We start from the raw sequence: 24,510 nt of genomic DNA on the forward strand, positions 1-24,510 counted from the left end.
AAATGATCATTTTTCTTGATCTCTTGACCTTTCTTAAGCAAGGTGCTTACCTTGAATGGAATCCAATTTAGCTTTAATTAGCATTCTTAATCTTGCCACTTCCTGTCTCTTTAGTTCATCAAGTCTGGTCCTAACATGGTGACTTACTAAATCAAGCTCTTTGCTTAATTTCCCACTCTGTTAACAAAATATATAAATTAAACTAGACATCATAGTTCAAGTAACAAGATAAAAGTCAGATCATTTTATCAAGCTATTCATATAAATAATTCTTACAAACTTTGACATCTTTAACAACAATAATACCTGGAAGTATTATGTTCAAATTATATTAATTTAGTTAAAAAAAACAAACTATAGAATTCAGAATAGGCAAAAATTAACCTAGAAAAGAGACAGGATATCCCTTTGCTCCTTCAAGTATTGTTTGAAGTAAACAACTTCAAATTTCAAACACATTTTTATTTTTGTTTTCTTTGAGTCTTTTTAATTTCCTAAACATATAAGATATGTGCTCTATAACCTTTTAGCTAATCATGTTTTCTCTCTTGTCCATGCTCCTATAGTCACAATTTTCAACTCCAGTATTATAACATTATTATTTATTAAATATAAAAAAAAATTTAACAGCTAGCTAAGTCAAAGAAGATACCTGGCTCATTTTGCAATGACGAAACTAAGCCAACATTTCATTGTGATGATCAAAAACAATGTTAACAAATGTTCACTAAACAAAAAGGAAAAGGTTGCTTTACAACTCTAAGAACAAGACACACTACCAAAAAGATAGTTTTCCATATACCCTTTCAATTTTAATTCTTTGCTGCCCCTTCAATTGTTATGCCAGAGAAACTGAGGCAAGAAAGAGATTAGAGAGTTTTTAATACTTTATTTGAAAGGGAGAGATTTACTGGGACCAAATGGATCCATGGTTTAGTCCCAGGGCTATCCTCCAAGAATCCAGCATCCAGCCAGCATCCAGCAGCCAATGCAAGTTCTCAATGACATATTAATACACAGTAGCTAAACAAAGGCAGGGGGGTGGAGTCCAAACTCTGGTGATGGGGACATTAGAACCGCACCTCCCCTTGGTTTTTAGAGGAAGAAGAAATTACCCCAGATAATTGGAAACTGGTGGGACAACAGATATGTGAATACTACAGTGATAAAGGTCCTCGTTCAATTTCCATTGAAGCATTTTATGTATACAACATAATACAATTGGCCTTAAAGAATCCAGCAAGTTATAGAAAAAAATAAAAGTTTTCAGGACCACCAGATGAGAAGTCTGAGGAAAAAGAGGAAGACAATGAACAGGTTAATGATCATATCCCCACAAGGCATGGAGATTTAAGTGAGGTTCAAGAGTGTGGTGACTTTCCATCCCACTAGGAAGCTTCAACTCTACCTACAGAGGAGATAATTGACTCTCCTCCATCAACTCCACCTTCCAGGATAGGAGAAGGAGGAGTGGGAGGAGCAGTGATGCCACCAACAACTCCTCTCTCCCCCCCCCCCCCAGTAATCACCACTTCCTAGGAGTAAATTGCAAAAGGCAGTACTTAAAGCCACAGAAGAAGGACATATTTTAAGTGATCTGAAACTGGGTATGTATCGGGTGATTCAACAGTTTAACTCTTCAGGTCAAGAAAGTAGAAAATACGCTCCTTTTGATATAGAAATCCTCAAAGACCTGAAAAAGGCTTGCACTCTTTATGAGACTACATCAGCTTATGTTAAGATGTTATTACAGAATTTAGCTTATGAAGTCTTAACCCCTAGTGACTGGAAATGTATCAAGGGTATGCTCAGAACCTGGACAAAACTACTTGTGGCTTTCTGAATATAGTGAGCTCTGTAGGATAAAAGCACAACAAAATAGTCAAAGTGGAGTTCATACTCCAATCACCTATAACCAACTAGCAGGTTCTTACGCAGATATTTCAGTACAGATTAATTGCCCCATAGCAGCATATGAGCAAATTGCTGCTGCTGCTATCAAAGCATGGGCTTCCTTCCACAATAAAAACGACAAGGTTGAAGCCTTCACAAAAACAGCACAAAAGCCAAATGAACCCTTTGCCGATTTTGTGGGACATCTGCAGACACCTGTCATACGAACTAATGGTGAAAATGCAGTAACAGACATTTTAATAAGGCAACTTGCTAAAGAAAATGCTAATGAGGTTTGTAGAAGAAATATATTAGGACTACGCTAGGATGTTCCTTTAGATGAGATCATAAGAACGCTGTGCCACAGTGGGCATAAATACCTTTTATAGCCAGGTTATGAAGCAGACTTCCCAAGATCCCAACATGGGAAGACAGGGTCCCTTCTGGCAAGGGACTTCCAGAGATACTCGTCAATGCTTTCAATGTAATAAAGTAGGGCATCTGAAAGCTCAATGTTGGCATAGAGACAGAGTGAGAAAACAGGGTGGGAGAACAAGACCCAATACCCCATGTCCAAAATGCAACAGAGGCTTCCATTGGGCCTCAGAATGTAGACTGATTCAGGGAAACAGGATGAGGGGCCCAGCCCCAGGGCCCCAGGCAAAAAACACTTGGGGCATGATGGCAGCCGATGCTACACCCAGAGAGTGCCTAGTCCAGTACCCAGACATGACCAATCAGCCAGGAAGCCAGCTGATGGGAGAAAGGGATTACACAATCAATCAGCCAGCAAGCAATCTGAAGGGAGAAAGGGATTACAATCGGGGAGAATAGAGTTGTTTGCAACTGGGAAAACTGAGATACCCCCTGGAGAGGTGAAATCTGTTCCTTTCCAGACTATGGATCCCTTGCCTCCAGGCACAGTAGACTTGACCATTTCACCTCCTGAGTGTACATACAAAACAGTGTCCATCCATACCCTGATGTGGGAAATTGGGGAACATGTAGATAATACACTAACACAGGTAGATAATGTGTGACTTATCACCCAGGAGAAGTAGTAGCATCAGGTTTACTGATACAGACTCCTAATAAGCAATCTGGTGATAGTCATTCAGATTCTGACTCCAAGCAACAAAATCCAGGAATATACTGGACAGCAGCTGTTACAGCTGACCAACCTATGCTCACCATCTATATAAATAGCACACCACTGGAAGGATTGGTAGACACTGGTGCAGATCGTACAGTCATTGGAGGTGCCAACTGGCCCAGTCCCTGGCCAAAGATTAAAGCAGACATCTACATGTCTGGCATAGGAGGATCAATAGCAGCTGAAGTTAGTGCTAGCCCTTTGAGATGGACTTTTGAAGGCAAAACAGGAGTTTTACTCCTTTTATAGTTGAAAAAATCACCATCAATCTGTGGGGAAGAGATATTTTGCAACAATTAGCATTAAAAATGAGTACTTTGGTTTTTTTAGGCAGGGCTGCTGTTGAAGGCCTGCCAACACTTTCACCTGTTCCTATCGAATGGAAAACTGATACATCAGTGTGGATAGAACAATGGCCATAGGCAGTGATAACATTCAGGCCTTATTAGATATAATACAGGAGCAACATGACCAAAGACACTTACAACCTTCTCTAAGTCCTTGGAATTCCCCAGTATTTGTTATAAAAAAGAAATCTGGAAAATGGAGGATATTGACTGATTTAATTAAGAAAGGTAAATGAACAGATGGAAACTAGGGGAACTCTTCAGCCTAGAGTTCCATCTCCTGTTCAATTGCCTAGAGAATGGCCTCTTTGGATTATAGACATTAAGGATTATTTCTATTCTATCCCTCTAGATAAAGAGGATATGAAAAGATCTGCCTTTTCAGTGCCAGTGTTAACTTAGCTGAGCCTTATAAAAGATATGAATGGACAGTTTTGCCACAGGGAATGAAAAACAGCCCTACTACATGTCAAATGTATGTTGCTGTTGCTCTTACTCCAGTAAGAAAAGCATTTCCAAAAGTAATGTTATTACATTACATGGATGATATATTGGGATGTGCACCTGAGGAACAAATATTAGAAGCATGTCTACAAAAGACCACAGAAACACTAAGGAACTACAAATTGCACATAGCTCCAAAAAAAATTCAAAGACATGCTCCTTTTCAATATTTAGGATATGAAGTATACCCTAAGGTGCTCACAGTACAAAAACTGTCCTTAAGAACAGAGAAGCTAAACACCTTAAATGACTTTCAGAAATTGATAGGAGATATCCAATGGATGCGACCAGTGTTAGGCTTAACTACCTATCAATTGCAATGGTTATATGACATTTTAAGGGGAGACAGTGCTTTAAATTCACCACGTCGGCTTACAAAAGAAGCTCAAAAGGCTTTGAGAGAAGTTGAACTGGCTTTATCCAATGTGGTTGAAAGAGTTACTCAAAAAACCTTGGAAATATCAGTTTTTGCTACATAAGAGGCACCCACAGCAGTCCTTCATCAAGGAGACAGTGTGATAGAGTGGGTGAACCTCCTGCACAACCAGAACAAAGTCTTACTCCTTACCCAGTGCTTGTGGCTAGAATTTTATTAAAGGCATTAAGCGAGCAGTACAATTATCTGGGATAAGACCTGATAAGATATATACCTTTTATACTAATACACAAATTAATGTGTGCTGTGAAACCATCCCAGAGTGGCCAATTTTATTAGCCATGGCTCCAAATTTTACACACAGGTCTCCATTAAAGATAACCAGACTATTACATAATTGGTGATGGATTCTTGAAGAAAAGGAAGAGAGAAGAGAGGAAGCTAGGAGCATAGTAAAAACCTGTACAGCCTGCCTTCCTTTCCACGCTCCTACACTATCTCCAGGGAAGAACCCTCGTGGTTTGAGACCCACTGAAATTTGGCAAATGGATGTGACCCATTATAAATCTTTTGGTCGTCTGTCTTTTATCCACATTGTGGTAGACACCTTTTCTGGATCACTTTTGCAATACCAGCAGCAAAATAGACAGCCCAAGTGGTCATTGAATTCCTCATACAAACTTTACAATTATGGGTGTGCCACAGGCAATAAAAACAGATAATAGACCTGCATATACTTCTAAACATTTTGCACACTTTTGTGCACAGTATAAGATTTTACATACCACTGGCATACCCTTTAATCCTCAAGGACAGGAAATAGTAAAAAGGAGAAACAGAGACATTAAGATGCTCCTCCAAAAACAAAAGAAACAGGGAGCCACAGATAACCCTAGAGAACTTCTAAATCTAGCACCTTATACTATTAACTTCTTGATTTTTGACAAAAGATGCACTGGCTCCAGCAGAGAGGTTTTATAACCCACCAAAAGGGCAGTGTCCAGTGCGAGCAGCTCCACTATCTTTAGATAATTGCCAGTGATGTGGAGAGACCCAGAAAGTGATGAATGGAAGGATACAGATAAGTTAACTGCTTGGGGGAGAGGGTTTGCTTTTATCTCTACAGGTGGAGAAGGAATCAGATGGGTGCCAATGAGCTGTATTCACTTTGTCCATCGGAGAGAGATGGACTTTTGAAATGGAGGAGAAGATCCAAGAAACATCGGGTGGTTCTGTTGCTGACTGCGCCCACCACTGAAAGAGCATGGCAGTTATGGCGTTTGACTCATGGTCATGGAACATTGTTGGACTTCAAAACCCTCAGGAATCATTGGATTCTCTGAGACAGAAGATTGCTGTAGGACTTGAAAGCCCTCAGGAATCATTGGATTTTCTGAGAAATGATAAGACTGTTGCAGGACTTCAAAAATTTGCGGAGATCACTCCATTTCCTGACATGTGAAGCAATGGATAATAGATTAGTTTTGGACTATCTCTTGGCTTCTGAAGAAGGCGTATGTGTGACTGTTGATTACATACCCTCTTTCTAGGACTTCTGGAAATCTTTTACAATACCATGTTGATTCATATTGTTTGTATATCACTACTTGCATGTACAATTCATGTTTGTTACACCATACTGAGCCTGTACTGACTGTGGGGAGTGTCACCACTAATAGCCTGTGCGTTATTGCTATGTGCTTGTGTAATACATCCCATGCTGATGGGTTTGTGCATACCTGTTTCTAATAAGACCCTTTAGCCCAGAAACCTGCTAGCAATCCCCACTTCCCTTTGGCGCTTTTCATCTCCCTTCCTGAGAAGTCAGGGAGGGCATGATCACCTCCCCTTGGGGACTCTCACCTCTCTGAGAAGTCAGGGATGGCATGACCACCTGTATTCTAAAACAAAAGAAAGCAGGAGATGTAATGGGCTGAAACTGAGTTGATGCACTGAGGTCCCAGCACTTAAGGCTAATTACCAACTGAACAATACTCTATTAGTATATGCTTGAAAAATGGCCCTGCCCAATACTCTGTGCAGGTTTAGATCTGTTGGCATATAGAGAGATTGAGGAGGATTTAGAGGGTGGAGAGGACAAGGGAGGTGGTTTGGAGTGAGAAAGCCAGAGTCATTCCTGGCGGATTCGCCCAATTCCTCTCACTTCCTATCGCCATTCCGTTCATATCCACAAAGAATAAAGATCAAAGACTTTTGCTTATCCTGACTCGGGCTGATTTTAAAGTATCCAGGGTACTAATGCAGTCATCACATAATGAGAAGTTATCAATCCAATATGTAATAATTATTTTTCCAAAGCATTTTTAAATTTCCTGTTACTATTTCCAGTCTTTATTTTTTTCTAGGTTCAGATTCTCACCCTCCCAATTTTTTGTATCATGCCACAGTAGATTTTTCACCACTGTGAACCCGGGCCTCTTAAACCAGAAATAGATTCTGCCCCTACAATCCTTTCCTTTGATTGGCTGGTTCCTCCCAACGCCTCTATTTTAGCAAAGTGCCCAGACCAACCATGTGTTCATTTCTCTTTGGAGCTCCTCTTAATATGCTTCTTCTCCCCCATTCCCAGCTCTTCGGCTCTCTTTTATGGATGTTTTCCATTAGACTTTAAGTTCCTTAAAGTCAGACTTTCATTCTGCTTGTATTTATATCCGCTTTGTATTTGTATCTCTGGCACTTAGCACAGTGCTTGGCTCAGAGTAAGTGCTTAATAAATGCTAGTTAACTTTACAATCAGATTTTCAAAAACTGGGATTTCATAAAACAGATTTTTCATCCAAATTAAATAGATTTGGTTAAGAACTTTCTAAAAGTTGGCAAACTTTACATGTACATAACTTGTCAATCATTTGTGATGATATATTTAACAGAAAAACAAGTTGACCTTAAAAATAAATTCAATTGTATAGCTATTTATACTTACCTTGATTTCATCTATGTCTGCATTCTGGAGCTTTTCTCTGAAATGTTTGTCGGTTTCCAACACATCAATCACTTGCCTGAGATACTCATCATAATACAGTCCAGTATCCTTCAAATAAACAATATTGATTAAAAACTTTTCCCATCAAGTATCAAAGTTTTAAAATACCAATTTATGATGGTATTGTGATCTTCCTCATTTTCTTTTACTTTTACAATTCAATAAATGCCATGGCAACCCAGAAAAATAAATAAAATACTCTTCTTTCTAAAGAGCTTCACCATACTTAGTTTTTAAAATTATTAAAGTTGTATTACAGGTACCAATTATAAAGCGAAATGGAATGTGCTATCTCACTGAAACTATAAGATTTCAGGAAATACTAAACTATTATGTAGTATGTTGACATGAGTGAAATGATTATATAAAGTTATTACTTCAAAGGTCATCTAGTCCAACCCCATCATTTTAGAGAGGAGAAAACAAGCTCAGGAATTTGAAGTGTCTAAGGTCATACAGTTAGTCAGTATGAGAGCCAGAATTAAAACCTTAGTCGTCATTCCATCAATACCCTTTTCATTGCACAGAAACATGCTGCTTGTCCATACTATCTAGAAAAACAAAATAATTTAGACTTACAAGCCAATAAAAGTAGAATACTTCAAGTATTCTTTTTCCCTCTTCATACTAATGTGGAGAAACTGTTATCTATGATTAGCAATGTAAGAAATCCATGTCTATCTCTTTAGAATAGCTTCACTACAGAGTATCTCTGTCATATTTGCTTTCCTTTAACAGTACATATATGCCAACTTCAGATTAATTTTTTAAAATCTCCTAAATTTGGAAGCAGTTTATATTTTAAATAGATTAGCATCTGAGATTTAGGAACAGCTACAGTTCCTGAATTATAGAACTGGTGCTTATGCAGCTGCAAAAGAAATTAACACAGTTGCTAATAGTATAACAAGCAACAGTGGGAAATTATTTCCTCCCATCAGCAAGCTGCTACAGCAGCAGGCTCAGCAGGGCTGTTGCCCTTCGGCTAAAATAACTAAGTACAGCAGAATAGGAGGGCCTATCTACCCTCATGTTACTGCGCTATGTACCCAATAGACTTAATCTCCATGTTTATACAGAGAAAATAATTAAGATGAAATCAATGAGACATACTTGCTACCCTCTACCCATCCACTGTCACCATTTCAGTGGATGGCCATCTAAACAACCCTGAAACATTGCTATACTACCTGTTCTTAATAAACCTGAAGCAATATTCAGCATTTGTCCAGTTTTCTGTGCATTCTTATATTCAGGGTGTCCTCTTAACTCAAAGCCAGAGATAACAGAGATGAGTTTTTCTGGATTTGCTCAGGGATGATTGCTAAATTCAAAACATGATATTTAATAAGCTGAAGATATTAATAATGAATGCAATGATTTCAATTTTTTCAAGCTTAACTATATTTAAATTGTAATAGAATTCATTTTACTTACTGGAGTTTCTATTTTTTCTCCTTCCACATTAGGAACATCTTTTACTTTTGTCTTGTCTATGTCTATAGGCACGGCTTCTAAACCAGTTAGGAGACAATTAACTAAAAAAAAATAACATTGTAGTTCTATGGTTCTCCACCACATCTGAAAAAGAATAAATAACAATAATAATACAATAAGTTGAATATATTTCAATGCATATATTGCAAGATCAATGCATATGCTATAACATCTTTAAATTATATTAATAATGTCTATAATTGAAGGACATGACATTCTTTAATTGGCATAGGATTTGAAATTTTTTTATTATTCAATTTATTTTTACATTATGTTCATTTCCAGATTTATCCCTCTTTCCACTTCTACCATGAGCTATCCTCTGTAACAAAATAAAAAATTCAACAAAACTAACCAACATATTAAAGTTATCCAACATCATATGCAATATTCAACATTTTAAGACATTATCTTCTATAGTTTTTCTCCTCTTTAGTATCAAATTTAATCATTATAATTATAAAATAATCAACTTTTTAAAATTATTCTTTCAATTTACACTATAGTAATATGTACAGTTTGACACTAAAGATTGTTATTAGTTAGCCCAATACAGTCTAACAAGGCTACATAATGATCATCTAAAATATCAGCCAAATTTTGAAGGTCCCATTTTCAATTCAAGGTATTCAGATGCTCTAGAAGAATGCAAAGTGAAAATCAACTCTTCCCTCATAAATGTGAAGAAGCCAAAATAGAGAATATTAAATGAAACTATTAAAAAGTTGAATTCTCACAACCCAAATGTGTATGATTACAGTCATATAGTCTCGTATGACATCACAAGACTTCATGCTACTCTCCCACATATAAAAGAGTCCAAGATTCCATATGTTTCAGTACTTTTCCTAATCAGTCCTGTTCAGTCAGTCATTCTTATGGTAACCATTTGTAAGCAGGGGAGTCAACTCAAATATAAAGGGATTCCTCCTGACTGCCACAATTTAATTTAGAAAACCACAAATTAATATTAACTATAGCATTTTAATTCACATTTTGGTCTTATTGGCTCAGGACTTTTGAAAGGGGTCTAACACCTCTAGGGTTTAAACCAAATTCTAAATCATCTACCTGTTACTGAATTAAAATATAGAATTTTAATTCTTCTCATTGGGTTCAAGAGCAATCAACAGATATATTCTGAAATGATATAAAATAAATTCCCACATATACAGAAATTCTCATTAATTAGCTCTAAAATCCCAATCAGATTTATATAAATTATTTCCCCACAAACTCTCATCTCATTCTCAAACCCTAGTTTCATTAGCTTAACTAAACAGTAACAAATTTTGGGGAGGAGAAGGGAGACACAGAAAGATAAATGTTTCCACAATGTATCAGATTGAAGCCATAGTGCCTCTCACTACTGACAACTTTAATATTAGAACCATAGTCCCAACAATTCAGTTGTCATAGGACTCTTATAAAGATGAGAGCAATTATAGTTTCTCAGATCTTTCTCTCTGACAGTTAATTCTCCAAATCTCCACAGAAAAGTTCTCTCACAATTTCTCTTACAAGATTGAAACTATCACCAAATTTTATCAAAAAACAAGAAATGAAAAAAAAAGGAAAAAAAACTTTTAAAGTGCAAAGCTGGCCTTGAAAATAAAAGGAAAACAGCTAATTTAACCACATAGAGATTCAGGTATCTGTACACAAATTCTGGGAGTTTAGGCAACAAAAAGGAGTAACTAGAAAGTCTTAACTTAAGGAGTTAAATAAATTTGATCATGTAAGTTTCACTACAATTTGGTAGAATGAAACCTAAGATTGGATTACAGATCTAGATGGATATACCTTATTCAAAAGAAACCAAATAGGTAAAAAGGGTGATTTATGATTTAGACATAAAGAGTGATATCATAATCAAATTAGAAGAACAATGGAGCCTACTTCTCAGATCTGTGGAGAAGGAATGACCAAAGAACTAGAGTACATTATGAAATGCAAAATGGATAATTTTGATTATATTAATTTAAAAGATTTCGTACAAATAAAACCAACGCAAACAAGATTAGAAGGGAAGCAGAAAACTGGAGGGGAAATTTTACATCCAAGGCTTCTGATAAAAGCCTCATTTCTAAAATATATAGAGAATTCAAATTTATAAGAATACAAGCCATTCTCCAATTGATAAATCATCAAAGGATATGAACCGATACTTTTTAGACCAAAAAAATTAAAATTATTTCTAGTTATATGAAAAAATGCTCTAAATTACTATTGATCAAAGAAATGCAAATTAAGACAACTCTGAAGTACCACTTTATACATCTCAGATTGGCTAAAATAGACAGGAAATGATAAATGTTGGGGAGAATATGGGAAAACTGAGACACTAATACATTGTTGCTGGAATTGTGAACTGATCCAACCATTCTGGAGAGCAATTTGGAACTATGCAGTGTCTCTACTGGATCTGAATGCCAAAGAAATAATCAAAAAGGAACAAGGACCTAAATCTATAAAAATGTTTGTAACAGCCCTTTTTGTAATGGCAAGGAACTAGAAACTGAATGGATGCCCATCAGTTGGGGAATGGCTGAATAAGTTACAGTATATAAATGTTATGGAATATTATTGTTCTATAAGAAATGTTCAGCAGGATGATTTCAGAAAGGCCTGAAAAGATTTACATGAATTGATGCTAAGTGAAGTGAATAGAACCAAAGAACACTGTACACAGCAACAACAAGGTTATATATTGATTAGTTCTGATGGACATAGTTCTTTTCAAAAATGAAGTAACTCAACTTCAATAGGACTGTGATGGAGAAACTCATCTGCATCCAGAAAGAGCATTGACTGTGGGGAACTGAATGTGGATTACAACATTGCTTTTTTTAAACCGTTTTTGTTATTGTTTGCTTGCATTTTGTTTTCTTTCTCATTTTTTTCTTTTTGATCTGATTTTTCTTGCACAGCATGATAATTGTTGAGAATGTATATAGAAGAATTGCACATGGTTTAACATATATTGGATTACTTGCTGTCTAAGGGAGGGGATGGAGGAAGAGAAGGAGCAAAAAATTTGGAACGCAAAGTTTTACAAGGATGAATGTTGAAAATTATCTATGCATATGTTTTGAAAATAAAAAGCTTTTATTAAAAATTAGTATACTCAACATGAAAAAATCCAGGAACCAGAGAGGAAAATTAGGACAGAGAATCTCTGGATGAATGTCAAAGGAGAAAAAAGCAAAAATGATTTTAATAGACTTTTCCATAGATATACCATTTATAAAGAAAGAGGAAATGAGGAGTTTGTAAAATGGATAACAAGTCTGGCACAGTGGTCTGATTTAAGAAGGGTGTGGAACTTCAATGAGACAGCCTCTTTAGAGATATGTAGCTAGCTCTCTCTGCCCAAAAAAAGCAAATTAGTAAATAGCTACTTGATTTGCCTTAGTTATGATTCCATCATTCATAAAGTAGAGAAACCAACAAAGGGACATTCTGTTCTAGATCTATGTCTCACTAACATGACAAAACAGTTGCTGAAATGAAAACGAGAACCTTAAGGCAAAATGACTGTTTTTTCTTAGAGTTTGTGATAAAAGAGAGGAATCCAGGAAGTGTATGACCTGCACACTAGATTTTGTGAAAGCAGATTTCAAAGAGTTCAGAAGAAAGCTAGGTAGAATTAAAGGAAATCAATTTAGAAGCATAAAAATGCTCAAGTTAATCCTGAAGACACAAAGTGAAACAATTCTATTGAGGAGGAAAAATGATTATGCTCAGAGACAAATAGGGATGCAAAAGAAATCTGACAACTAATTTAGATTATGTTTTGAAAAGAAAGATACAGAAGATAAAAGCAAGGTCATGCAACAAAAAATGAATTTAAAACATCCGGCAGTCTTGTTAAAAAATATATCAAGAATGATAAAACTCAGAATGAGCAAAGACTGGAGAGATAAACTAAAGACAACAAAAAGAACTGACTTTGGGTTCTTCTTTTTTAGATATATTGGGAGAAAGAGGAGTCTTAAGAAAGGAATAGGATCTTTTCTTGGAATAGAAATGATAACAGATTAAAACAACAATTCTGGATGACAAGAGAGAATCAATTCCTGAGTATTAACTCAACATAAACTAGGAGAATATAAGGGCATATCAATCTGCCCTTATTGAGACACCTGGCTCAGATGAACAACATACTCATGTCCTTAAAGGACCAGAAGATGTAATTATGAGCCACTATTAGTATTGTCTGAAAGATCATGGAAAACTGGAAAAGTCCCACAAGAGTAGATATGGCCGAATGATTTTTTTCAGATTTAAAAAAAAATAAAGAACTTCAGATCCAAAATGAGTCAGTAGAGTGATGTATTAGTCAAAAAAGGTAATAAGATCTTGGTATTCTATATCTGGAAGGAATAGGAAACAGGAAGGTCATAGTTCCAATGTACTCTCCCCTCAACACACTTTATCTGGAGTCTTGTGATCAGTTCTGGACACCATGGATATTAATAAATGAGAGAATGTTCAGAGAAAGGCAAACAGGATGGTGAAGGGCATTGTCATAAGAGGATCAGCTGAAGGAACTGGTCATACTTAGCCTGGAAAGAGAGGGAAAAAAAACTCAGGAGGGAACACAATAACCATCTTCAAGGGTTATCACATGGAGAAAGGACTACATTTGTTCCAATTTACCTCAGGGAAGAATCAGGGATAATGGGTAGAAAAAGCAAAAAGGTAAATTTAGACTCACAATCAAGAAAAGCTTCCTAACAGAATAAAGCTCCTCTGGAACTGTAGGAGATTACTCTTCTCTGATATAGATTCAGTAAATGTTGTGTATTATTCAGTTCCTTTTTCTTCATTAGATATTTTTGCTACTGAGGTTTAAAAAAAAAAAAAAAAGACAGAAAATTCTCTTTAAAAATAAGTCCAGGGCAACTAGGTGGTGCAATGGATAAAGCACCAACCCCGAAGTCGGAGGACCTGGGTACAAATCTGGCCTCAGACACTTAACATGTCCTAGCTGCGTGACCCTGGGCAAGTCACTTAACCTAATCGCCTCAACCAAAAAAAATTTTTCAAAAAAAATTTTTTTAAAAATTAAGTCCATTCTCTTCTCATATTTCATCAAAGATAATTTTGATGGGTTCATAAATTCTTTTTAAAAAATATTGTTTTGGTTAGTTGATTGTTATCCTTCATTCTCAAAGAGGACCAAAATGACATCACTGTTAAAATCAAGGTATACAGCCTGTCTAACTGTGGCTGATCGGAGCAATGAGCTCAGAATGCTCTACCACAAGTCTGGCATAAATAGTTCTTATAAACATTTGGAGAGGATTTAACTTTGCATATCTCACATTTCTTTTGAGCTACTTCAATTCTGTTTTGCATAGCACCTTTTCTAATAAGGGCATACCATGTTGAGCAGTTCTATGCCACTATCTCCCATGTCAGGCAATCAATTCAAAAGTTCTCAAAGAGACCTTAAGATCTTATTTTCTAAGGATGATAAAAGACACTATCACTGCCAAATAACCACATAACTTTTCAGCAAAACCATGGCCCTGGTAAAAGGCTGCCTTCTTCTTTTGCAATCCCCTCTTCATTGAGATAGATTAAAAATCAATCCCTAAGTACTTTTAAAAGTGAGTCATCTGCAGCATTATATATATCTGGTCAGGCCCAGGAATCTTTTTAGAGTATCCCTGGCATTTTATCCATAAAGTCCAAAGTCAATTCCTCTCCATAGCTTACAAGTGATCTTGGATTGTCCAATTGTGCCATCAAACACAAGTTCCATCAAGTTTTACCAGTCTAGAAAGACTTCAAGAACAAGTGACAGGTTATGTCTACTGTCCAAAGATCAACCTAATTTAAGTATACAGGCTAATGAGTATAATATTACCAGTCTATTTTGGCCATCAATCAAATGAGATCGATTAAAGGAAACAATACAACATTAGGTAATCTGATTCCTAATTGGAAGAAAGATTAGGCACTTTCCAAGTTGGGAGAGGGACAGTAAATAGATGAATTCCCTGAATTCAGAAAAAGAAAAAGAAGTATCCCCACTTCCCTTCTAGTGCCTGTGAACAATCAAAAGATGGAAATAGGTAATCAGTACAGGGCAAGTTTTCAGATAAGACATATAAATTGCTTGAGATGTATAATTGTGTGAAAATACCTTGCATCAATCTGCATCTCACTGGATTTATGGTTAACATAACCTGATATATATCATAACCTATGAGACCCTTAAAAGACATAAGGGTCTCTTAAGCAGCAGGTGGAGGTGGTCCATTTTCCCAGCCATGTAAGGCTAAGTTCAAACAAATGGGGTTTCTTCCAGTTCCCACAACTGAATAAATTTTTCTTACAAGATAGAATTCAGATTAGACCCATAACAGAATACAAAGAAAAATGAACTAGCTCCAGAATTGAGTCACAAGATGGAGTTAGTCAATTCCAACAAATAACCATTTGCTGTCTTGATTCCCTTCAACTGATTGAAGGGATCAATGATGATGAAGAATTAATTGATTCCTCAGTAGACTATACTTGCAGAAATTCAGAATTAGATAATTTTAAAATTGTAACATGTTTTATTTCATGAGATTAAATGTGATTATTTTCTGGAAGATAAAAGCAGGATGAAATGGCAATTGCAGAGCACAAGATACAAAATATTACCACTATCACTACTTTCTGGATCTATGATTTTAACTAACAGAGACCCAGATTTTGTATTAAATATTAACATTAATGATGGTACTCTTAATACTCAATCTAAGAAGAAGCAAAAAAGCCTCCTTATGCTGTTCAATAGGAAGTAGAAGCTATCAGGACTTTTGATTCGGATTTCCCAACATGTAGGTATGAGGAAACATAAAAGCAAATAAGATCCCAACTCAATTTTAAAACGGAGGTGGGAAAACAGTAAAATTAGGCTCAATATATAACAACTAGCTTTATGCCATGCAGTGTAATGTGATATGATCAATTTTTGTATCAAGCAGATAAAGGAAAGTGTTGTACAAAACCTTAAAGTATTATAATATAAAATGATTATAACTATTACAGAAGCTTTAGGATCTCTGACCAACTCTGTTGGCAGTAGGTATTTAAGAGATTACCTTTTTTCCTCCAAGCTTAAATAGCATTTAATCAACAACAGTTTTATTGTTTTTTTATCAGTGTTACTACAATATCTTTATATCAGAATATATCAGTAACATTTAATCAACCTGCTTTGTAAATATATAAGATCATCAATATTTACATATTCTGTCCTTGAGATAAAAACATAGTATGTTTAAAACCTGCCAAAAATTCATGTACAAGCAAAATAATGTTTTGGTCATGTATACTTATTGTGTATCTAAGTTATATTTTAATATATTTTAACATCTACTGGTCATCCTGACATTTAGGGGAGGGGGTGGGGGGGTAAGAGGTGAAAAATTGGAACAAGAGGTTTGGCAATTGTTAATGCTGTAAAGTTACCTATGTATATATCCTGTAAATAAAAGGCTATTAAATAAAAAATAAAAAAAATAAAAAATAAATAAAACAAAACAGATAAAAAAAAAAAAATTCATGTACAGCTGCTATCTCACTTCCCAATGGCTTAAATTCACATCATAGAATTTCAAAGTTGGAAAGGATCTTAGCTGAGAAAACTAAAGAGAATTTAAATGACTTGCCCAAGTCAGAAATTTGAGTTGGCAAAGGTGAGACTATAACCTTTATCCCCCTGGTTTTTAATCCTATGTATGACCTTTTCACTATACCAGTCTATTTCTAAAGAAATCATTTAACAAAAGAGTCAGGAGGAAAGAAGGGAGGGAGAAAGGAAGAGAAAGAAAAGAGAAGAAAAGGAGGGAGGGGGATTAGAAAGAAGGGAACAAAAACTTCACAGAATACTTAGCACACCTGGACAAGTTATGGGCAAATGAAAGTCTTAGTGACCAATAATCCTAAGTAATATATACTTTATCTTTAACTCTCCCTCCAAGCCCAAGAGGGAACAAGTCAAAAAAAACCTAACCAGGCAGTCTTCACTGCTGCCCATATTGATTATCCATGTCCAGTCCTCTGGACTCCTTTTTAAGTCTTAAAAGTCTTCTTTGGAGAATTCTCAATAGGAATCTGATAGCTATCTTCAACTAATTGAAGGCCTGGAGTTTGTAGGAAGAATTAGACTTATTCTATTTGGCCACAAAAAACAAAACCAGGAGTAATGAAAGGAAGTTACAAAGAAGTAAATTTATACTTAATATAAGGAAAAACTTCCTAATTATTAAAGCTGTCCTGAAATGGAAAAGGCTCCTCTAAGAAGTGATGGATTCCTCCTTTTGAGAGATCTTCAAAAGAAACTGTTTCCTTTGAAAAAAAAAATACATTTTTGCAAATGGCCAATGTGTGAATCTGTTTTGACTATGCTAATTTGTTATAATGGAGAGTTTGGGGGCTTTTGCTTTTAATGAAGGGAAAGTGAATTGAGAGCTAAGAGGAGGCAGGGACAGGGATAATAGAAAAGGAAAATAAATAAGAGCATCAATTAAGTGTTTTTTTTTTTTTAAACAGAAAAGAAAAGGAGGTTCAGAGGGATAACTTCAAAATTAACATATTGAATTATATGTTTTTAAAGGAAATAAGCTGAACACTGGAAATTTTCAGTATCCTCCATGATTCTTTTTTTATTCTTTGTATATTCTGAATATTGACATGTGTTAGTTAAAATTAACCAAAAAAAGAAAAAAATTTAAATATCTCAAAAACTATTCTAGGCCACAGCTAACAAATTTACCTTATGTCTTTCACCATGCAGCCATGTTAATATAGCCTAAATTCTTGAAGTTCTGAACCATCAGGTTGTCTAATTCGAGGGTTATCTATAGCAAATTTTAAAAAATTTTTAATTTCTTCTGCTGTCCACTCTCCCATTACCAAATGGTGTGTTAGTATTTTAGTGATTTTAGTATTAACCTTGGTAAAAATAATTAAGAAAGTAAACTTATAGGGACTACAGTTATAGACACTCATTCACACCTGCATTCTTTTGAATTTTCCATGCCATCATTTATGCAATTAATCATGAATACACAGAAAGGAACTTAAATGCCAAATTTCATTCCAGCAGCAATTAGTATATCTCTAATATACATAGCCCCAAGGGGTGCCTCTATAAGGAATACAAAAGAACCCTTAACACCTAGTCCCTGTCCTCACAATGTTTGTCAGTTCTTTGGTGACAGATAAATTACCTATTAGCTACTGATCTGCACTGGGGAAGAGTTTCCTCACAAAGAAGTTTCTAAGTTAAAAAATATATATTGAATAAAACTGGGGGAAAATACTAAATAAAGTTAATTTAATAACTTAATTAATTAATTAATTAAATTTAAGTTTATTTTATAAATTAAATTATTAAATTTTAAATTTAATTAGATAAAACCAAAAAAGAAAAAAAAAGTTCTTACACTATGACATCAAAGCCCAAAACAACAACAAAAATAAAAATGCCCAATCCCTTAGAAAATACTTAACTACAAAACATGTGTTTGTCGTTTACACTGTCAAAAGCGAGACTCAACACTCAATATGAAACGTTTAGGTAAGTTCAAATTAGCCGTGTTTCTAGAGCAATACATGGAGAAAGGGAATGTGCCTACTATGTGCCAAGGGTTTTTACCAATATTATCCCATCTGATTCCCACAACAACCCCAAGAAGAAAGTGCATTTATTCTTATTTTACAAAGGAACTGAAACAGAGTTTTTTTCCTAGGATTATAAAACTAGTAAGAATCTGAAGCTGGATTTGAATTCAAGTGTTGCTGCCTCATTACAACCTAAGCACTACTGCAGTTAAAAGAATTCTTCAGGGAGATTTTAAAATCAAGCAAATTTCAAAAGAGAGCCAAACGGATGGATCCAACCCATTTATGAAGCAATCTTCATCGTTAAAACCCTCCAACACGGGGAAGATTACAATCTCCCACCGAAGAAAAACATTGTTCCAAAAATGTTTCCCAGTTAACCACTCCTTTGCTACAAGCAAGAACTGTGGCTTCTTGCTTTGGGGGCTACACTAACCAAAGCCTCGCAATATGGCAAAGTGAAACAGTCTACCCTTGTGCAAGGCAACATTGCCCAACTTCAAGAGTTGCGTCGAAACTTTCCAAAATATCCCACCGCATTCGCGCCCGCGTTCAATGGTTTAAATGAACGTTTAGGGTTCTTGAGCTGCACGACGACGAGCCCGACTAACAGGTGCAGCCCCGAAAGACACCTTTCCCCACCGGGATTCGACGTTTGCCCTGAGTCATCGTTTTGCAGATTTTTCTCCATAGAGACGCGTCCCCAAATCGGTGTGATCTTCCCTCTGCTTAGTTTTGGGGTGATTTAAGTAACAGGGAAACAATACGCGACCATGTGGGCCCGGCGTAGCTCTGGGGGAGGGGAGGATGCCTGGGGTTTGCAGCATCCTTAAAGCTGGGGGAGCCTGAATGCCCCGCCCCACCCCCACCCCCGGTGCGGGAAGGAGCACCTTCGAAGGGCGCCCTCTCTCTGGTCTCCCCGCGCGCAGCCGGGGGCGGCCAGGGCCGGAGAGCCCCGCTTGCCCCTCCACGCACGAGAGCGAACGAGGAGGGGTCAGGATGAAGGGCGGAAGAGGAGAGGGCGTCCGTCTCACCCAGCCCTGGCAGACCACCGGCCTCACCTCGCCGGAAGGCTCCGTGTGGGCACAGGCTCCCGTCTGCGCGGTCACGTCGGGTCCCCGGGTCCGGAACAGCTGCTCCCCGCTCGCGCTCGCGCCCGCTCCCCTGCTGCGGCGGCGCCGGCCCCTCTCTCTTGCCGTCCAGCCGCCGCCGCCGCCGCTAGCGTGCCCTCCTCCGCTGCCATGGCGATAGTCACCGCCCCCAACTGCCTCCGATTGGTCCGGCCTGGCCGGCTCCGGTTAGCGGAGGGCTCTGATTGGGCGGGGCGGGGATGAGGCCGACGGGGCGAGAGAGCCAGAAGGAAAGAGAGGAGGCCGGCCCGGGGACGGATAGGAGGGTGGGCTCCCTAAGAGGTACGTGGCGCTCTGCGAGGCGGGCGGGGCCTGGCGGGGAGGCCGCGCCCCTCTCTCCGCGGGGGTTGGGATGGCGCCTGGGACACCAAGGTCCACCTCCCACTCGCCCCCCCTCTCCTCGCCTCGCTCCTCCCTTATCGCTCCCTCCGAGGGAGGGGGCCTGCATTTCCTCGGAGGGAGACAGAATTAATCCCGGGCTGTCGGGCTCTGGCCCAGGTGCTAACAGGGGTCGGGGTGTTCCCACCGTCTCCTCCTCCTCTTATCAACTGGCCCCTGATAGCCAGGCTCCTCTGCCCCCTCCCCGGCTACCTGCCCCCACACCGCGCCCCCTACCCGCGGAACTCCCCTCCCCGTCCCCTTCTACTCATTGCACTTGGTTAGCTTACTCCTGGATTGCTTACTATCCGGAGGAGAGCTCAGGGGAGAGAGGGAGAAAAATCTGAAACAAGATTGTGCAAAGGTGAATGTTGAGAACTATCTTTGGGAAAATAAAAAGCTATGCAGTTAAAAAAAAAAAAAAATAGGGGCCCCACGAGCGAGCGAGCCCCCCACCTCCGGGGCTACCTTGGATGGAGAGGAGCTCAGCTTGCTGCTCCCTTCCCACGTCCCAGGTTGGCTGGCTACTCTCAGAAGGCTTGACTGCCATAACTCTGCCCAAGCCAGCCTTTTGACTTGAGCCGTTGCCCTCCAAGGACTTCTCTGAATGGGGGTGTAAAACGAGGCACTCAATATGCTACTTCCTTTTGAATAGTAAACTTAGTCCCACCTTCCTATCTCCCTTTTCCACTTTTCTATTGTTGATAAATCCCTTTCATCTTATATTTCTTCCTTTCAGATTCCTTCCATCTGACGTGGAATCTAGCTTTTTCCCAAAGGCAACACATTTCTCTTAGACTACTCTGCTCCAAACTACCACTTTCACAACTTCCTTCATGGAGTTACCTCCCTTCTTTTTAAATTCTGTTGAGTAAATCTTGTTGATCCTTGTTTTAGTAATTTGTAGACCTCACTTCTCCCCAGTCAATTGAGTTCCTGGCTGATATTTTCTTCCCACTTTCTAGTACATCTGGCCTTCCAGTTTTTCCACTTTGGTGACTTCTACATCCATTCTTCCTCAGCCATGCATAGAAGTCATGTGAGTTGCATCCTGTCCCCATTCCCCTGGGTGATTGAATTTGCATTTGTTATTGTGCTCTGGGAGTTTTCTAGGTAGGAAGAACCCAGTTTTGTCATTTGAATATGTGGTAGGCCAGACCACAGGACTACTCCACTAATGACTGCTTCAAGTCACACCTCTCTGTGGTTTCCTTTCCCTCTGTCAACCATCACCAATAAGCACTCCCCCCAGAAAAAATCCTTCACAGGCATGTAGCTCTCATAACTCTCATGAACACAATGTAATAATATCTTACTTTTGTATAGCATCTTGGTGTTTTCAAGGCAGTTTAATATGGATTATCTCAATAGCACAACAATCCCACAAAGCAAGGCAACAGGCCTAGATGTTCTCCCTCCTCCTCGCAGCCTACTGACTTCCATTGAGTCTCAATTAAAAAGTCATGTTCTACAGGAAGCCTTTCTCAAGCTTTCTAGTGCCTTCCCTCTGCTGATTATTTCCTTTATATTCTGTATATAACTTGTTTACACTATTTATTTGCTTGTTTCTCCTGTCAGATTATGAACTCCTTGAGGATAGAGCCTGGTCTTTTAACATCTCTAGCACAGAGCATACTGCCTAGCACTTTGTTGTGCAGTCCTTCGGTTATAGTAGACTCTTCACGACCCTATGGACCCCAGTGCTATCTATGCGGTTTTCTTAACAAAGATACTACAGTGGTTTGTCTTTTTTTTCTCCAGTGGGTTAAGACAAACAGAAATTAAGTATCTGGCCTAGAATCACACAGCAAGGTCCCATTTGAATTCAGGTCTTGAAAACTACAGACCCAGTACTCTGTCCACTGAACCACTCAGCAGCCTCTTGGCACAGAGTAAGCAATTAATTAGCTTGCCATGGCAGGCAATTAATAAATACTTATTAACTATTTACTGTTATGCACTTGCTATTTGCCAGGCACTGTACTAAGCATGGGACTACAAAAAGATGCCAAAAAGAGAAAAATATGGAGCTTATATTTTCTCCTAAAGGAACAAAATACTAAAGAAAGGGAATGGGGAGGAGTGAGAAAAAGTTCTTGAGCTAAATCTTGATATTTATATTTGAAAAGGTCAGCCAGGAGAGAATGCAAATTTTCTTTCCAAAATGGAGAAACTGCAGAAATAATTTACCAAAAGGAGAAGGAAAAGTAAGAAAGGCAAGTATTAATCGTGTTTGACAAATTTTAAAAAAAAATCTTCAAAGCCTTATACTATGTACCTTTTATCAAAGCTCGTGGTGGCCTCTATTTCTGCTTTCTATAATATTCCATAATCCCCATGTTGCTTCACATTCTGCATAAGATTGCTGGGCTTGCTGACTTTTGTATCCAGGGAAACCTGTGCTTTGAGCATAATAAAACTGCAGTGTTCTCTCTGTGTTGTTGATTTGATGATTGACAGCGTAATTTTTATGTTATCATTCTGGATTACATTCACATAAATTAGGGTCTTTTCCATCTTTTGACCTTTCCCAAGAATCTAAAAAGGGCTTTTGGGGAAAAAAATCATACACACACATATACTTTTTCAGTTCTGTTGTAAATTAGGGTTTCAATAGGTTTTCACAAGTGGCAAATAGGTTAGTTTGAGCAATTCCCAAAGAAGTTATTCTTTTATTACTTGAAGAGACCCTTTCTATGTGAGGATGAGCTGAGTCAGTCAATAAAAATTTATTTAATACTTTATTTAACACAAAAGACAAAAGATAGCCCTAGTTCTCAAGGCCCTCATAAAATAATGGGGGAGACAATATGCAAACAGCTATGTTCAAACAGCTATGTACAAACAAGCTATATACAGGATAAACAGAAAATAATTAACAGAAGCCACTAGAATTAAGAGAGATTAGGAAAGGCTTTCTGGAGAAAATGAGATTTTAGTTGAAGGAAGCCAATAGACTAGGGTAAGGAAGAAGAGCAATCCAGACAGTCTAAGACTTGTTACCTTGCCTTATGACTAGAATTGAGATAAAATGATGCACATTAAAATGTTTTACTCACTAATCAAGTTGGACACATCAGAATATACCTTAATCCCCATTGTCACTTCCAAACTATCTCTTATCACTATCACTCAGTAAAGTGCTCCTTTAAATTCATTCAATCAAAATTTATTACCCAATAAGGATTCTAGAAGTTTCTATTTACTAACCCTAAAAATATTTTCTTTCTGTAAGTGAAATATTGGCTTATAGTCTCTCTACACCTCAATTTTTGCTCTTGTACCAGGGGACTTCAACATATATATTGAGTTTACTAACTTCCCTGTCCACAGTCTTCTCAAATTTCATGACATATTCTGCATTTCACCTCAATTACATACAAAGATACCCTTAATCTTTCCATCACCTATAAGAATCCCTCTTTCATGTTCATAAATTACAAAACTCCTTCATTTGATCATAATCTTTTATCATTATAACTTTCCCTCTGATCTATATGACCATTATCCTGTCCATTACCATGATCTCCAAAGCTTCCACCCCTCAATTCATTCCCAAGTCATCACCTCTTTAGTGGCTATATTCTCTCCCCTTTCTAATTCCACCTGCTTGGTAAATTACTTCAGTTCTATACTTAATTTCCTTTTCCCCTTATCTGTTACCAATCATGCCTTGCCAAGCCCCAAATTTGTATTACTCCTACCATCTGGTGCCCATGCTTCTATTCACATGCTGCTGAATGAAACCAAAGAAAATCAGGAAACTGCTGCCTAGATCTACTACAAATTACATAATCTCATCTGGGTTCTCATTTCAGCAAGGCAATTCTTTCTATCTCCCTAATTAACTCATTGCCCTGCTTATTACAGTAGTTCTAAACATTATCTCTTCATGCTTCTCATAGTAACCCCTCCCCTCACTGTTTCAGCTTAGTCTTTACTTCATATTTTACCAAAAACTTGAGGTCATTAAATTTAAATATTCCTCTCTTCTTCTTCATCTCATATCACATAGATGCCATTCTTCACTATCTCCTCCCCTCAACTGGTACCCTTGATCTCATTCCCTTCTTATTTTCTTTAACAGATTGCCTCCTTTATCATCCCCACTCTCATACTAATCTTCACTTTTTATATTAGTAATTAGGCTTTCTTTATTTTTAAAAATCAAATTGTCCAGTTTATCTATCTAATTGGATTGTTGTGGTTGTTTTGTTTTGTTTTTTCCATAAAACCAGCATCTGGTTTTATTTATTGGTTCAATAGTTGTTGTTGCTTTACTATCAAATTTTTTTTTTACCTCTGATTTTCAAATTTCCATTTTGCTATCTAATTGGTTAAAATTTTGTTCTTTTTCTAGTTGTTTTTTTTTTAGTTGCATGTCCAGTTTGTTGCTCTGTTCTTTCTTCCTTTTATTGATATAAACACTTAAAGATCTAAATTTTCCCTAAGTACTGCATCCCACAATTTGGCTGCATCCCATAAATTTTGATGTGATTTCTCATTTGTTATCATTATCTTTAATGAATTATTTATTGTTTACATAATTTGTTCTTTGACCTACTTGTTCTTTAAGATTAGCTTATTTAGTTTCC

At 37.4% G+C, this 24,510-nt stretch overlaps 1 protein-coding gene and 1 long non-coding RNA gene across 2 annotated transcripts in view; one reads left to right on the forward strand and one right to left on the reverse strand.

Annotated features, from left to right (window-relative positions):
- Positions 1-19,609, reverse strand: part of NUCB2 (nucleobindin 2) — a 37,357-nt gene extending 17,748 nt beyond the window's left edge. The window contains exons 1-4 of the mRNA XM_031944120.1: positions 19,469-19,609; positions 8,715-8,858; positions 7,218-7,325; positions 51-177 (exon numbers count right to left, since the gene is read on the reverse strand). Coding sequence (XP_031799980.1) covers positions 51-177; positions 7,218-7,325; positions 8,715-8,858 — 379 coding nt within the window. The 5' untranslated portion in view covers positions 19,469-19,609. The remainder of the gene's footprint in view (positions 1-50; positions 178-7,217; positions 7,326-8,714; positions 8,859-19,468) is intronic.
- Positions 19,610-19,748: 139 nt separating this feature from the next.
- Positions 19,749-22,712, forward strand: LOC105750934. Its single transcript, XR_001121310.3, has 3 exons — positions 19,749-19,819; positions 20,881-20,954; positions 22,045-22,712. It is a non-coding gene; the product is annotated as an uncharacterized LOC105750934 (long non-coding RNA).
- The last annotated feature ends 1,798 nt before the right edge of the window (positions 22,713-24,510 follow it).

The sequence above is a fragment of the Sarcophilus harrisii genome, chromosome 6 (genome assembly GCF_902635505.1).
Source record: "Sarcophilus harrisii chromosome 6, mSarHar1.11, whole genome shotgun sequence".
In the NCBI taxonomy this organism is placed as follows: domain Eukaryota; kingdom Metazoa; phylum Chordata; class Mammalia; order Dasyuromorphia; family Dasyuridae; genus Sarcophilus; species Sarcophilus harrisii.